The 16,755-nt window shown below is 39.6% G+C and overlaps 1 protein-coding gene across 2 annotated transcripts in view; it reads right to left on the bottom strand.

Moving 5' to 3' along the window:
• Positions 1-2,190: 2,190 nt before the first annotated feature.
• Positions 2,191-16,755, bottom strand: part of CCDC186 (coiled-coil domain containing 186) — a 32,209-nt gene continuing 17,644 nt past the window's right edge. For both annotated transcript variants that reach the window (XM_042818161.1, XM_042818162.1), the window contains exons 6-16: positions 15,791-15,910; positions 15,144-15,248; positions 14,704-14,802; positions 13,935-14,021; positions 13,183-13,325; positions 11,072-11,327; positions 10,362-10,551; positions 9,183-9,263; positions 7,950-8,160; positions 6,775-6,994; positions 2,191-6,075 (exon numbers count right to left, since the gene is read on the bottom strand). In XM_042818161.1, the coding sequence (XP_042674095.1) occupies positions 5,992-6,075; positions 6,775-6,994; positions 7,950-8,160; positions 9,183-9,263; positions 10,362-10,551; positions 11,072-11,327; positions 13,183-13,325; positions 13,935-14,021; positions 14,704-14,802; positions 15,144-15,248; positions 15,791-15,910 (1,596 nt within the window). In that variant the 3' untranslated portion in view covers positions 2,191-5,991. The remainder of the gene's footprint in view (positions 6,076-6,774; positions 6,995-7,949; positions 8,161-9,182; positions 9,264-10,361; positions 10,552-11,071; positions 11,328-13,182; positions 13,326-13,934; positions 14,022-14,703; positions 14,803-15,143; positions 15,249-15,790; positions 15,911-16,755) is intronic.

Raw genomic sequence — 16,755 nt, 5'->3', positions numbered from 1 at the left:
GTAATTTTAACCAGCTGCTTTTACAGTTCACAAACACTGCTGCCGCTGCGTAGGCTGCTCCTTCCAGCAGTGATGTGAGAACCATCAGCAGCCAGGCATGAAGCCACTCTGAAATCAGATCAGCTGCCTCTTACAGATCGCAGCTTGAAAAACATTGCCCTAAATTCACACCTTGCTTCAAGCCATCTCCATCTTCAAAGGCAGCTCCTGTTCTTGAACGCCTGCTGTTAGACAGCCCAGGGCGGTACTGAGGGAAGTACCAGTGAACCCAAAGGGAAAGGCTGTGCCTTCAAGGCTGTGCTCACCTATCTTGTGTCAAAACACCAGCATTTTGTTAGAGGTCACACACTTTTCAGGGCTTTCACATGCTGCTTTTCCTCATTCCACACCCAGAGGATTATTTTTTAAATAGAAACTTCTTAGGTAGCCCACAGGCATTCAGACCAGTATTAGTTCAGCCCGTCAGCCAGAGCAGTGCTTCACTTGAGGCATTACGGCAGCCCTGAGATCAGTGGGTGGCTGCACTCAGCGTGCAGCCCTACAACACCTGAAGGCCAGAGTTTTCCTGCCCACAGAGCATTCAGCAGAGCAGAACAGCCATAAACAAATCCAATGGCAAATTTATACGCAGCAGTTGAGAACTTGTTCATCGGTGCTCACTCTGATGGGGGTTACTTCACACATGCAAAAATCTTGCAAAATCTGGCACAGATCCACTGTGGTTTAATGCAAAATAGCCTAAAAAAAATCCACAACAAAACCCCAATCATGCCTATTAAAAAAAAGCCCTTAAAATAAGGCAGGGAGAAAAAAAGAGAAGCATTGATTTCCTCTTTCACAGTTGGCTAGAGCAGCAGACTGCCAGCATTGGGTTGTGGATTTATCACCCAATAGCTCCAGTATCAGACTGTCATCCTTGAGGGCTTCAGTACCTAAGGTGGCTGTGCCATGGGAACACTTCTTCCGCAAATACAGTTGTGCTGGTCTGAAATAGAAGTGAGAAGACACTTTGCTAACAAACTTACAAATACTTACAAATACCACCAAGCCCAAGACTTGTATAGGAGGAGGTTTTGCTTCAGGCTGTTTCCAAATAGCACTGTTAAGTATTTGGGAGCACAAATAAATCCTGAGTTTTGGTCCCATCTGTCAGCTAGAACTGATCCCAATGAAAAAAGGTAGAAAATGAGACAGAAAATCACAAAATAATTCCAGCAAAGGGCAATACAAGTAACAGCAACCAGAAATTATAAGGGAACCCTTAGCCTACTCCTGAGAAGTATTAATTTAATTTGCCATTAAATTTCAACTGAAAAGACCTCCTCTCCTTTCACTTAATGTTCCACATGAAGTATCAGAATAAACTCTGTAAACTATCCCCTTCTTGGTCTTCCTTTTTCTCAGTCTTCATACAACCAGTTTGCAAAGGCAGGACAGACTATACAAATCTGATTCCTGGGCTTATCTTTTAATATAAGCATGGCCACAATGAACAGCCCCTAGTCTCAAAGCATTGTTTTAAAAACAGCAATAAGATGACTAAAATACATGTTCCATCTGTGTAACTGAATACAGAGCAGCAAACATGGTACTTCAGATGTAGAGCTGTTACAAAGGGAATTGTCCTTTGATGCTAACACTATAGTGCCACAGTCTTAGTCACAGTACCATGTTTGCTGCTCTGTATTATTCAGGGAGGTGGTGGAGTCTCCTTCTCTGGAGATGTTCAAGACCTGCCTGGATGCCTACCTGTGCGACCTGCTGTACGGAGCTGCTTTGGCAGGGGGTTGGACTCGATGATCTCTGGTCCCTTCCAACCCCTACAATTCTGTGATTCTGTTGTTCTGTGAATTTGCATTACACAAGGAAAAAAGAAGATCCAGCACTACGATCAGTTACTGGAATTGGTAACTCAAGCAGTATAGCTACAGCACGCCTATCACCTGCCTTCAGGATGGAAAAGTCCCAGTTCAGCTTCCTAGAGACGAAGCATGGTGTGTGAGAGGTGTGCAGCTCTACTTCTCCTGGCCTCACTGTTAGCCTGGCTGGCAGTACCTGAGACATAGAGCAACGAGGCACTGCCACCTCTTGTTCAGGCAGTGCAATAGAGAAGTCCAGCAGGAACCTGCACAGCCCAGAGGTGGGCAGCAGCACGCAGGCAATGGCACAAACCACAGATTCAAAGTCAACTTTCACGCGTGTGTATGTTTATTATTTCAAAGTACAGTATATACAGAATATATAGTGATATTTTCAAAAACTTTATACAGAAGCAAGTATCTACAAAATTTAATCAATAGACACTCTGTATACTCAGACAACATACGTATACATATTGGAAGATTTAACATAGTTTGTTAGAACATGAAAATGGGAAAGAAACGCCATCCATCTTAGAACAGCTTTCAATGCCACCCAACTCCCTCCTCTGCAGCTCAGCTGCCTGCCCTCTGACAGGTTCCAGGTGGCTGTGGAGACGCGGTAAATCTGATTTCTAGTGCCACCTACCGTTGGCATTTCCCATCACAGTTGCTTAGCCGGAAGGACCCAAGTCCGTACATTCCTATAGGATGTGTCAGGCTTTGAGCTCTGAACCGTTCCCTGCAGCATAAAGGCTCACCTTACGCTCAGTTCGGTGGAAGCCAGAAATCTGCTACTGCTTAATTTGTAGCTAAGAACTAAAATCTTGTAATGAAAACTATTTCAGAAGTGTATATTTTTGTTTCAGTAGCTGGAGCTAGCATTGGTGTTGCCAGTAAAAAGTGAGGATGGTAAGAGCTTATCTGACGAAGAAATTGATCTCCATTGCATTCTGGAGACTGAAATGATTTCTACAGCACAAAATGGTGTTGTCCAGTATATAGGATGTAGCTTTAGACAACAGTGTGGGATTTTACAGAGGCTAGAAAGCATCAGCAGCTCTCCTGTAGGGCCTCTAAAAACATCTGGATGTGTGATGTTTCAATTAAAGGAGCACCCTGAGTATTTAGGAAAAGCTGTTTCAACCAGTAGGATACAAAAAGCCACCAGCTTGGAACTTTCAGATGAAGCCTGTGGCAATCACACATCTAATGGACACTGAATTTCAGTGACAGATATGTAAGCTAACTGCTCCAGGCTGTCTTCAAAATTGGCTTATTGGTTCATCAGCAAAATTTATTTAAGCTGAGGACAGTTTTCTATGTCTGGCTCATGATATAAATAGCATCCCAAAAAGTGCAAGTGAAACGTAATGAAACAAGCCTTGCACCCACTGCTGTTCACCTGTGTGAATCACAGAAACACACCTTTTCAGACACGTTCTTGTGATGTGTGCTGAGCAATATTACACTGCTGGTAATTTACCCCACCAAAATAAAAGGCCTGGCCACATCTATGTGGATTAACACACCACTGGCTCTCAGGAATGAGCAACATCATTTAGCAAAGCTGCTGGCTGACTCCATCATGTATTCATCATATTCTGGACTTACTGCATATAGAATCACTTGCCAATGTGTGAAGTTGATGAAATTTCTATCTCTAACAGGTATGTTTAAAATAAAGCTTCTAGAAGATGCCTTTGGTCCATGTGAATACCGTACTCAACACAGTACATGGAGTGAAATTTAGGCTGCTCTGTGTCTCCACAACCAAGGGAAAAAACTCTGGAAAGTTACTAGTGCTACAGAAAGAAAGCAGCATTCAGAAGGACAACTAGCTAGGCTTCTCAAATAACTTAAAAGGAGAAACAACCATGCCGAAAAGAAATAAAAATTTCCACAATGTCATTGCACTTGTTCCATCTGCACCACACCTCTCCTTCATTCACATTTTACACCTGAAGAACACACATCAAATGATTACAGTATTAACACGGTATCTAAAATACTGGAGTCATTCAGCTGAACACCTGAAAATATCCAGAGATCTGGTACATTAGAGCACAAAAATGCAAATACATGAGAGCTAAGCTATGTCTTGACATGCAGGTTGATCTTTCAAGATCCTTTGCTTCAGCAGAAGGTCTAGTTCAGCTGAGACCAACTGCCTGTTTGCTCAGCATTAGATGTCAGCTTCCCAGAAGTTGGTGACAAGCCTCTTCCAGCAGAGCCAGGAATTTTCCTCTCCACATCACTTAAGCAATGGTAAAGCAGAGGTAGTCCCATGACTGTGCTGGTAAAAATTCCCTAGTATTTTGCACAACCATTGCTCTCAGGAGTTTAAAAAAATATATATGTATGCATAAAAACCCACCCAGATTAACGAGTCACAGTTTTTCCAAAGCTCATGAGAATCTAAATCATTGGTTTCCACTCCCTCATTTCTAAATGAAATCCACTGACAGTGAAAGGACCAGCTATCCAAAGACCCTTGAAGCTCTCTGGACCACAAAGTGGGTCTTGAACCTGCACGCACTTTCAGAAATGCCTATCTTTGAAATGACCAGGAAGCCTCACTATCCTGTACCATCTACTCACACTAAACATGACCCTTCTGCTCAATTTGGCTCATTAGAACAACACTCAAGTGACTCAGTGGCACATGAGATGCTTTCATAAGCTCCCCTCCCTGTATGCTGCAGGATTCAAGCCCTTGTTTTGTATATGATGTAAACTGTGCATGGAGTAAGACAGATTCCCCCCCTCCAAAGTGCCCTAATTCAAATAGCTAGAGCATTTGAATGCTGTAGCATGTAAGTGTACACAACCTTTTTTCCATAATAGGAAGTTCAAGTAATTAAGAAAAAAAACCAAAATATGTATTTACAGTGTGAACTGGTCAATATGTTTTGGTCAAAAGGCAGTAAGTGCACCAATAGTGCATCTACTGCTGGAATAGACACTTCAGATTCTGTAGATTACTTACCCTGGAATTAAAATGTGAATATGTTGTTGTGAAACTAGAACCTTGTCACCTTGTTCCTCTTCTACTATCACCATCTCAAACACCAACAATTAAACCATTCTCAGTTCATGCCACACTGACCACCTAATTCTTCACAACAGTAAAATTAAGGAGTCACATCATTTCTATGCCATTTTTACAGTTCAATCAACAGACAAAAAATCCCACAAGTTCTAGGTTCCACTTCTTACCATCACTTTCACTGGCATGTCTATCCATATGTAATGAGAAAACTCAGTAAGCTTCTATTTGAAAAAAAAGCTTTTTTCCTTGGTCTGAAAACAGATGCAATCACAACGTAACAGTGGGCAGCTGAACTCTTTTAAAATGCTGTTAAATACACAGAATGCTGGAGAACTTTTGACAATCATCTGAGATCAGACTTCTTTAGATCTATATATCTGAAGATCAGGGGTTACAGGATTTATTGAATTGATGTTTATGTTACACACACTCAACAACTGCATCAAGAAGTCTTTCGAACCCTTAATTTTACTGTTGTTTCACTTCCTTTCAATAAAGGAATCTATTAGCTGAATGTTAATCCAATACAGAAAATAAACAATATCATGATCATCACTCAAAAAAACAATTTGTGACAAAGCATTTTTCCATGCATTTGTCAAAAGCTCTTCATCAACCTAAACATCAGAATTAATATGCAAGAAATAACGTCTGAAAGCCCTTAAAGCTCAGTAACATTGGATATGTTCGACAGCATTTAAAACATAATTGGTTTATTTTTTCAAGCTCCATCATTAAGAGACTGATTAATTACACAGCGGAAATGAAAGTCTCACTGCAACTCACTCAAAACACAGTATGCACTGCAAAGCGTCTGTATGTCATTCCAAATGGAAGTTTTAGATCAACATAGTGTCAGTAAAACTCAGAAACACCTCAGGCTGGTACTGAGTAGACAGAACTACAGAGATGCCTGCAGATCTCTCAAAGTAAGGACAGCCTGCATGACTAAAGGCTGTGTACACAAAATACTGCTTGTGCTGGCAGGCAATCAAATTTCAGGAAAAATGTTAAAAAATAGTGGTCTGTAGCACCTGCCTTTTCTGCATCTTCACGCCAGTTATTCCACAGAAGCTTTAGTTATGTCTGTTTGATTTTCTGTTCCAGTTCATGCTTGTGTTTAATAAGCCGTTCTATTTCTGTTCCTAGGGTTTGAAGGTTTTCCTTAGGGGAAAAAAAAGTGTAGGTTAACTCACAGAGAAAACAAGTAATATCAGCACATACACTAACAAGTTAAAATAATTATGTCAGCAGATTGACACTTACAAGTACTCAGAACAAATGCAAATGATTAGAAAGGTAGAGAAAACCAAACGCATTTCAATTAAAGATGCAAACCTCTGAGCAAGCCTTCGTTATGGTTACTAAGATTCTACAGGCTGCCTCCAAAATGTACAGTGTTCAAGAATGACAATTACTGAAAGAGATCTCTAGCTTCTACAGAACACTGCAGTTCACCTGGCAGCCTACACAACTCTTTTCAGCCTCCCATCCCTTCACAGCAGACGTGCTGCCCCAGCTCAGCGTGGTACCCAGTGCCTGGCACACAGCCTGGCAGGTGGAGCCCACGCCACAAGCTCTGCACAGCTGGGGAGAACATGCAAAACCCCTTCTCCACAAAACGCACACGCAGTCAACATTTACTGCTGAGAACCAGCCCACCAGTGCAGTATATGACAGGAGTCACGGGGAGGTAGCAGTACTTGAAGTTACAGCGCTCTTAGATTTAACCCAGTGCTATCAGTGTCACAATTCACACCGATCTGACATCCAAAAAGCCTCCTCCTTCAATAGCACACATCTCTTCAAAGAGATTACTTCAGAACCACAAGAACTCACAGAACAAAAGAGGCAGATACTCACTTTTAGTGTAATATTCTTCAGTAATGTATCTTCTAACACAGCTTGCAGCTTTCTGTTTATCTCTAAGGAAAGTTCTAACGTGAGACCACTGTCTGCAGGATGAGATGTATACAGAGATGCCATAATTCCTCCCCGCCTACTCAAGTGTACTTTGTTGAAGTCAGATGCCTCTGAGGACAGTGCGCCAGCTTCTTCCCGCAAAATGTAACTCTGAATAATTCTGAGCAAAAAATAAAAAAGACATCATGGCATTAGAAGGTAGAGAAAAGGCAGACACCAAACTAACTTCAGAATCGTGACATACAATAATTTTCAATCACAACTGTATTACTGAAAAGGCAATCAAGTCCTGCAACTCTTATGGCAGCAGAAAATCTATCACCTGTGGTATATGGTCATGTCACTACAGTGTGCAAGTTATACGTACTTAGAAGTACTTTGAGAAAATAATATTGCTAGTGCAGCCAAAAATAAAAGGACTAAAAGGCGCCCCATCTACTTTTCTTTGCTGAAAGATAGAATGACCTGTTAGAAAACACCACTTATCCTGAAAGATGAGCAACTGAACTTGTCTCATGAAACATGACAACAGGCTTCAATTTCAAGATGATTTCATGATCCCACAGAAACCATCTCCCTCAGCTCACAGGAAAGATATATTACATTAGTGTAGCAACACATGCTGAAACTCACATCAAGTAAGCCTTGAGAGCTAGAGGAAGGACAGTAGAACATTAATGACCTGTACACAAAACTGCTCAGAGATCTCATACATGAAAGAGTTGTTTAAATCAACTTTTCTAGCAACAACTCCAACCACATACTTTATTTCTGCCTGACTCAAGTTTCTGGAGAATGATTTGCAGCACTACTGTCAGTTCTCAGTTGCTACTGAGAGCTACATGACATTAATCCATAAGAGAACAAAGTACAAGACAGCCTGGGGAGCAACCTTTTCTTCTTTTCATTTTTCAGCCAGCACCCACAGTTGGACTCATTTGTTGGAACAGCCATTGAAGCATCACTGTTCGTTCAACTCATGACTTCCCACATCATTTCAACAAAAGCTGACAATACCAAAACTACACTAAGAACTCTTAAAGAAGAGTCTCATATACACAACAGTTTATGCATACTCAATACTGAAAACTTTATGAACCAAACTCAGAACATACTTGGTTTTTTTCCTGATTTCCTCCACTAGGTGTTTAATGTGATCCTCCATAAACTCCATCTTCTCATTTTTTCGAGCATGTGCTTTCTGTAGCCTCAGAATTCTTTCGACCAGGACAGACTTGTCCACCTCTGGGAAGCTATCCACAGCCACTGAAGATCCAGTATTCTCTGGAGACCGATCCTCATTGCCGCTGCGTGCATTAAGGGACCCTGCCAACACATCCCAATTTTAGAAGCTCTTTTTATTTCTAACCTAGGTAAAACAGAACTTCACCAGTGCAATGCATTCATTACATTTCAATAGCCTGTTTTCTTCAGAATGCTGGTTTCCCTTACATGTGAGCAGGTTTTTATGTAAGTAGTATTTGTACCATTTAAATGCAAGCTGAAACAGCAGCGTAGTCCCCTAATATAGGCACAGTCCCATCAGTGTAATTGAGTTTATTTTGGTAATACTTTTGTAGAAGTACCTTCATATTCATTAATACTGCTTTACACAAGATTGAACTGATGTTAAACAGATTTCCTCTAGAGTCCACTAAACATACAACCATGAGAACTGTCTACAGAATGACCAGACACCTACATTACAAATAGTCTGCAGCACTGATCACTTAGAGACTGAAATATTTTTTGCTTTCTGTTCAACTCTCTAAGTATCTCTCTCTTATACAGCAAGATCACACAATAATTTGGCAGACCTAACTCAACTTAAAACCCTCATCTATGGAGGAAGAAAACAGATGTTGTTTTCAGCACTAAACATAACTGTTTTACAGCTAACTGGATAGAAAGTCATGAATTTCACACAAATACGCTGATGCTTCTAAACATGCTAATTGATTTTATCATTTACACAGTTACAACTGTCCACAGGGCAGTTAAACACTGCTGAAAGCTGCTGCAAATTTTTGTTTTGTCCCTGGTTGCACTTAATAGGGTCCTCTACAAACTGGAGAGCTCTGAGCTTCCTCCAAACATAAAAGCAAAGTCAGGTGCTTAAGAAGATCCAAAACATATAAACATCAAGCTTCATGAAATAAGAACCCTTAACTGCATTCAGCCACGTGCATTTTGGTGTCTGAAGGCTATTTTGTCAGCTCTAGTGGGAGATTGCCCACACATCACATATGCACAAACCACAGAAAGAACAAAAGCTCATGGCAGCACACCATGGCAACCTTATTAAGATGAAAGGATTGCTGTGGCAGCCCTGTTATTTGTTGTATTACCTGATGAACTGGAACGGCTCCCCATGCTGCTGACTTCTTTGTCATAATTACCATTTTCAATCTGATCCAATTTCCTCCGAGCTAAAAGTATAATGAAATTATGGTTACCAACAGGAGATTAAAAATCAAGAACCACAGTATGATACAACAAACACTCTAATCCTTTGTAACCTGCAATAATTTCACTTGGCTTGACCACTTAAAGGCTGCAACTAAAAGCTACGTGGGGGCATGGGAGAACTACCACCTGCAAAACAACTGCCCTCCTTCTCTCCCTTCCCCTAGGCATGAAGTACCTGAATGCAACATCCACTAAGACCCCTAATACACCACAGCAGTTTGTAGACACAGGGGAATGTCACAGAAAATTAATTCAGATCAAGATGACTTAGATTTGATTTTACCTCTTTTATAATTGCTGAATGACAGAATGGCAGCTCTGTTTTAGGATCTCATGACTATCACTACTGGGAGCTGAAAGTACTACTTGTGCCAGAAGCACCACTCATTCAATAGGGATGAAAAGGGAAAGTGCACAGCTGTTCATATTCATACAAAAAAAGAGACAAATAACTTCTCTTGCAAAACGCCAGTAGGAGGTTTTTCCCTTTCAAACAGATCTGAATGTATTCAAAGCTATCTGCATTCAGAGCTTACCAACTATCAAGTAATTATTTCCGTTTATTGGAAAAAAAACAACTGGGCTTTCTACATCCATCTTTATCAACTGAAGTGCTCTGTTTAATACACTACACATTACCCCTCAGCAGTAATTCCTGATACAGCCAGGAGAAGACTTCTAGCAATTTCTGAATATGCTCATCCAACCATGAGGATCCTTACGCACCCCACAGTGACATTCAGCTAGTGACACACAGGGTAACAAAGAGCAAACTCTCTTGAGATAAAATTTTCATTTTATGAATAAGCCCATTATGAATAAGCCAAAGTTATTAGATATTAGTCTAATAAGACTGACAACTGACACTAAGTGCTGTTCACTCCAACTGCACTTTCCCCCAAATCTAACTTGCTCGCTCACTCTCATCCTCTTCAGAGACAAGAAGATCTTAAAGGAGTGCACTCAATACAAATACTGACATGACTCTAATCTCCACAAGACCCTGCAAAGGGGCTTACAGACTAGGCTGGCTCATTGTATCTGAAAATAATTTTAACCTAGCTGAAGCTGTTTTGTGAGATCTTTCAGATTTGCTGCATGCTTGCGCTTCTGCGTAGTCAATTCATCTTTCAGTTCATCCACATGGGTCTTCAGTGCTGTGAGTTCTTTCTGCTCTGAAGCTAGCTGAGCCTGTAGCATCTCAACTTCTAGCTTTCGTTGATCCTCCTCCTTCTGCAACTTGGTGGTCTGAAATTATAGGTCATAAGCAAAAAAAAAAAAGCACTTTTTACCTGATAATATCTTGCATTTAAAATTTACTAAACATTAGCTCTGCAAATGAATACACAACAGTGCAATGCTGCAGTAAGAGAATCCTGAACTCTAAAACACGTATACAATGCAGCAGAGAGCTATGTAGAGCTGTACATTACATTACATTAATTTCTTTTTGAAGACGTTCATTATAAATGATGTTCACCTTACATTTTTCAAAGATGACATAAAAAACAGTTTGCAGTAATAAATTTCACACATGAATTACAAGCTTTTGATTGTTCCAATGACAGCTGCACAGAGAACTCTGCCCTCCAAGACAAATTGAGCAACACAGAAACACCCTCACCTCATTTAAGCCCAGTGTACTTTGGCATTTCTTTCCTCTCCAGATTGGCAAACTCAAGAACTTGAGTTTTGGGAAAGGAAAGGTGGAATTCATGTCCTCCAGACATCTCAGTAGGGCAGAAAACAAGCTGCATGCTATACTCACCAAATCATCTTTAGCCTGCTGAACGCATTCCAGCTGATTCTGCAGCTCTCTTTCGCTGTAAGAAAGCTTATCCAATTGGCTCTGCAAGGAATTGTTTTCAGACTGAAGCTGTGCATTCTTACTGGTTAATTTTTCAGTGAATATCAATAGCTCAGATTCTCTTTTCCGACTACCTTCAATGTCCTTCTGGAGATCAGCAATAAGAGAATTGAGACCATCTACTTCTTCCTTTAAAGCACTGATATCTTGTTCATCTCTGTCAAAACAATTGCATTTTATTAGGGAAAACTGAGCTTGAAGTCATCAGATATGAAACCTTACTGAAATAAAAGCATTTGAGACCAAATAAGGGAAAAAAAACAGTGAATGACCCTGGCATATCACTGGGTGCTCTTAAATACCAAAAGAGTTCACGGATTCCACATTTCACGACATGATGCAATGATGAAGTAACACAGAAAACTGTATCTCATGTTAAGGCTGTAGCCAGTGGCATCCTCAAGGAAGGCAACCTCTCTGTTCACTGTGCCCTGTACAGCATGTCTAAACAAAATTCTCAGAAGCAGTACTGCAGGTAAGAGAAAAGCCTGCAAATCCAATATGCTCATGCTTTGCTTTTCAAAATACATTCTTTCATTATGATGAGAGGCATTTCTACACCTGCCAGTCAGATTTGAAATAGAAAATTAAATGTTTACATATCTCAGGATGGTCTAAGGGACCCCTAAAATAATCTTTCCTGCAAAACTCCTAATATTTTAATACTTCCTCCAATGCACAAAAAATAGCTGAACATCCACTTTATGGTATCTTTTTACACAAGTCTCCTTTCAGTTTTCTCTAAAAGAAGGAAACCTGCTCAGACAATCCTTTTCTCATTAGAAAAAAAGAGATGAGAGTTTACATGAATTAAGACAAAGCTCCTTCCAAGACGATGACAGGTGGTTAAGTTTATTTATTCTAAGCAACAGTAAGAAAAACTAAGTTCCAGATTACAGGATTTCCGTTTCAGAAATAACAGGCATTTACTGACTGAAGTTTTCAATCTCTTGTTGAGATTCCACAACTTTATTAAACATTCTAGAGAATAACATGCTTGGCTCATTTTAAGAGAGAAATAAAAGACTGGATAAAAATTATATAGCAGCAATGAGCACTGCAGACATTGGATCAAAAGTTTGCTTTTAAATATCCTAACTTAATAGAGAAATAGAGTCATTTACAAGGACATCTGAATTACTGAGAAAAGATAACTGGAAAAAAACATTTGCAGTTTTCTCACTGGTCACCAAGCTTATTTTGATTCTTTCTGCACTTCTGATTGAAGTGTAAGGTTCAGTTGTCTCTAATGGAATGCATTCTACCTTAGAAAGGAAGGCTGATGAGAGTGCTAGCACAGCTGACCAGCACAGAGCAAATGGAAAACGCTTCATTCTCTAAACCCGAGGAGAACATATATTGCTGAAGGACTTTCCAATGACAAGTAAGAACTCCTTAGAAGTACTGGAGGGACATGTGAGTGGTTCTGTTTATCCAACAGCTATTTTACTTACTGAGAATCAATGAAGCAGAAAGCATTTCCGCATTCTAGTTAACACGACTCATACAGAAACACACATGCACACAGAAACTCCCCAGCTGTCCATGAACTCTTTGTTCCTTATACTTTTAAGTCAGCAAACTTCTACACAGCACAACTAATACTAACCCACCATAAACACAAATGCTCCTTACTGTCTGCAAAGTATCTGCCAGGCATGAAGCTGTTAAATACTTTAATTCACCCATCACATTTTTGAAGCAATGGATCTTTCCAGTTTAGTTCTTACTTTCCCCAGTCATCCAAAAAAGCAAGCACTAAGCAGGCTCCTACATGACAGAACTTCCTAGACAGTATACTGAAACAAAAGCTTCCACTGGATGAGTCTAAACTCACCTGTCTTCTAAAGAGACTACAGATGTTCTATTACTAGCAGTATTGATTACATTAAACAAACATTTAAGATTATATTCCACATTATGGATGCTTTAAAACGCATCATCATTTCAATAAGTAACTTCCCATTTCCCAAAAAATCAGTCCCATCATTCCTAGAAGTTCGTATCTGTACCTGTGATGTTGATCCTGCAGATGATCTACAGTTTTAACTTTGTCCAGCAAACTCTGAATTTCAGTTTTCTGTCTATTAATGATTTCTTTATACTTGGATAATTCATCTTCTGTTCTTAAACGCTCATCCTCTAGACACTTTACCTAAACAGAAAAAAACAAAATTTTCCCAAGCTTTGAAGCTGAATTATTTTGATCAGATGTCTGGATTTTTGTACAAAACTCTCACATTACTTTCCATGATTCCAGGCAGATCAGAACAACAGTACCTTTTTTTTTAAAATACAAAATACAGATAGAAAAATACACAAAATCTGATGCAAAAAACATCAAATTAAACAAGTGAGACTAACATTAGTCTTGTTCAGAAGCTCAAACTTACAAGACTAATGCATTCAAAGACAGAATTTCCCAATTACAAACCCAAACCCCTTCTTTCTAAGGCCCCTCTGATCTCTAGTTTGAGGGACCAGCAAGACAACTCACAGACCACCTTCAGCAGATCTCAAATGTTTCTTGTACCTTCTCAGTCTAATGAGGTGCATACCATGAAACAAAACTTACTGTGGGCCAGCAGCCACCAATAAAGGCCACACAGTCACAGTTACGTACTTCTGGTTTCATGCCAGTCAGTACCTAATCACATTTATTCAAAGAACTAAAAATACAACTAACAAATCGAACACAGTCTTGTTTCAAAAGCCAGCATTTTGCCTCTTGCTCCTCTATCTACCTTTGTACTCACTACCCTACCTTTGTTCTCAGAGTTCGAAGCTCATCCATGCCTTCTTTAAACGTTCTCTTCAAGTCTTCCAGTTCTTTTATTTTTGCATGAGGCACCTTTAAAAAAAAAAAAAAGAGTGAGATGTTGCCTAAGAAATCTAAACAGACAATGACACTTCCTGGGATGTCAAAGAAAATCTAGCTCAGTGCAGGTCAACTCAACAGCTCAGAGGGTTTAATAAAGAACAAGTACTCTAAAGGTTTCCTGATTCTTAGGAAGAACTGAGAACAAAAATAGGATTCCACATTTTGGTTTCAGCTGTACAAGATCAACAGCTCAACAACTCCTGGCAAATGTTGACAGCAAAGAGACAGTTGTTTAACTGAATGTGACATATGCACATGTGATCAGGTACTAAATCATTAGAGAATTTAGCTTCTGGGACAGCAAGCTGCCACAGAGAAAAGAAGCTACTCTTAGCAAAATACTCAGAGAAAGACAATCTGCCTGAGAATTTGTGCTCCAAATTATAGCAAAATTCATGTTTATAAACGAAAGAGCACTTATTTTGTTCTCATGGTACCATACTTTTTCTATAGCTTTGTCTTTAGAAAGTTCATCTGGGGCAACAACTAAAAAACATCCTCCAGAAATGGGGGCTGGAAACAGACACCTGGAATAGAGTACTAGGCCAAGAAGGGGATGCCTGGCAAGAATCTTAGAAACTCGCAGCTTTCTTAACTACCAAGTTAGCAATTGTGCTATGTCCACATTTGTCTCCACAAATCACATATTTACCTCCAAGTGGTCAGATTTGTCCTGCACTTGTTTCTCTAGTTCTCCTTTAGTTACTTTGAATTTTGCATCCAATTCATTCGATCTAATTTCTTCTGATTCCTAAAAGGATAGAAGATACAAGGACAGTTTTATGGTTTTACATTCCCCTTTCCTGCTTTATGAGCAGAGACAGCTTTTCACATCACTGAACATGCTTCTGTAGGTATCCAACAGTTCTGAACACGTGAAGGAAGGCCTTCACGCAGACTGGATGCCAAGCATGACAAACTTTTTCCCTTTGCTTTACTTGGAAAGTTGATAAATCAATCAGTGATTGGTCACCTCAGCATTGCAGCTCCCATGGAATGGTTCTTTCTTGCTACAACTTAAGGCAGAGATGGAAGAAAAAAAAAAAAACAGATCCTAAACAGTAATTTCACCTCCTAAGGAAAGATACCTACTTGATAAGTTTTTATCATTTCTTGACAATTTTTCCTTATCTGATCTGCTTCTTCTTTTGCTTGAGTCAACTTTGTTGTTGCATCTTTGAGGCGCTCTTTGGATTCCTATGCAAACAGGAATGAAAAAGGTTAAGCTTACTTATCTGTCTTAATTTAGAAAAAGCATTTCTCATAATAAAAGTTATCTACTTCAGTTTGAAATGAATCAAAACAGGAAGTCCAGCTCCCCCCGGCTCACCAACACACACACACCCCCTTTGCTTTTACTCAGGTATTGCTTTAATTTTGCCTCTTCCAGCACTGAAAGCACACAAAAATGGCCTGCATGCATTTTCTGATGACAAACTCATTAAATCTATCACATAACTAATAAAGCAAAAAGAGTTAAACCTATCATACAAAGTCAAAATTAAAAAATGATCTTTTGAAAAGAATGATCAGATTGAAGCGATTCCCCCCAGCACAGACCCCTCACACCCCTCCAACATTTCATCTTCAATATCAATAAATTCAAGAGCACTACTGCAACTTGTTGCAGGTGTTCAAATAGAAAATATTCTAAAGCAGATTTTAGTACTAAAGAGTAAACCATATAGCAACTACACTGCTCTGACTGCAGTTCCATGTCACGATAGTACTTCACCAACCTTATGAGAATCCATTTCTGTTTTTAATTTGTTCTGAGCCCATTTTACTTTGATAACATGAGAATTGATTTCCTCTTTCAATTTTTCAATGTCTTTGTTGAGTCGAGTGACTTCAGCATCCTAAAAAAAATTCATCAACTTTATTTTACGGATTTCAATCATCCAATGCTTCTACAACAAGACTCCTGCTGAAGGTAAATTGCACAGTTAACAATGTCTGGACTTTGTAAAGCCGTGCACAGAATTCAATATGCTCATGATACCTTAGTGCACAAAAAAAACCTAACACATCAGTGTTCTAGTCTGAGTAGTGAGGTAACACTGCACTGCTGTTAATACACACTAATGTCACAATTCTGTTTAAAGACAAAGCACAAAATAAATATCTCCTTAAGATGGCTTTTTGTTGCTTTTTTGGCAACAGGATGAGGAAACAGGCACAAAGCTGTATATTACACAAGGCCACAGATAGAAAATGAATGACATTACAACCATCAGGGTGCAGAGCAGTGTGAGCACTGTATGTGAATGCAGGTCAAACCATCATCATGTAAGTCAGTGTCAAGTAAGACCTTAGCAGAAGCACATCACTGGCCCACACTATTACAGACTTATCCACAGATCTGCCATTAAGCCAAACTTCCAAAGTGTTTCTGAAGTGACAGGTTCACCTACCAAAAAAAGGTTTACAGAAGCACCATGTGAGGGCAGCACAATTCCTGTAAGGCTGCAGAGTAATTACGAGGGATTATCAACATACTTATTGTTTTACAACCTGAAGCCATGCCCTCATTTCCTACTTGTGAGAAAGGATAAATGAATTTTTGCTTCACAAATGTATTTTTATGGCTTTTATTACACTGCATTCTTCAGATCCTTCTTTGCTCAACAATTGTGCTTAGTAAAACTGCTCAAAAAGGACCCAAAATCAGCATGAACTCTACTGATTTATCAATGTGAGGGAC

Source organism: Centrocercus urophasianus, unplaced genomic scaffold (genome assembly GCF_019232065.1).
Source record: "Centrocercus urophasianus isolate 14NV4802_14NV808 unplaced genomic scaffold, USGS_Curo_1.0 seq_17, whole genome shotgun sequence".
NCBI classification, from domain to species: domain Eukaryota; kingdom Metazoa; phylum Chordata; class Aves; order Galliformes; family Phasianidae; genus Centrocercus; species Centrocercus urophasianus.
Note: the sequence above shows the minus strand (reverse complement) of the source record. Positions and strands in the feature narration are given on the sequence as shown.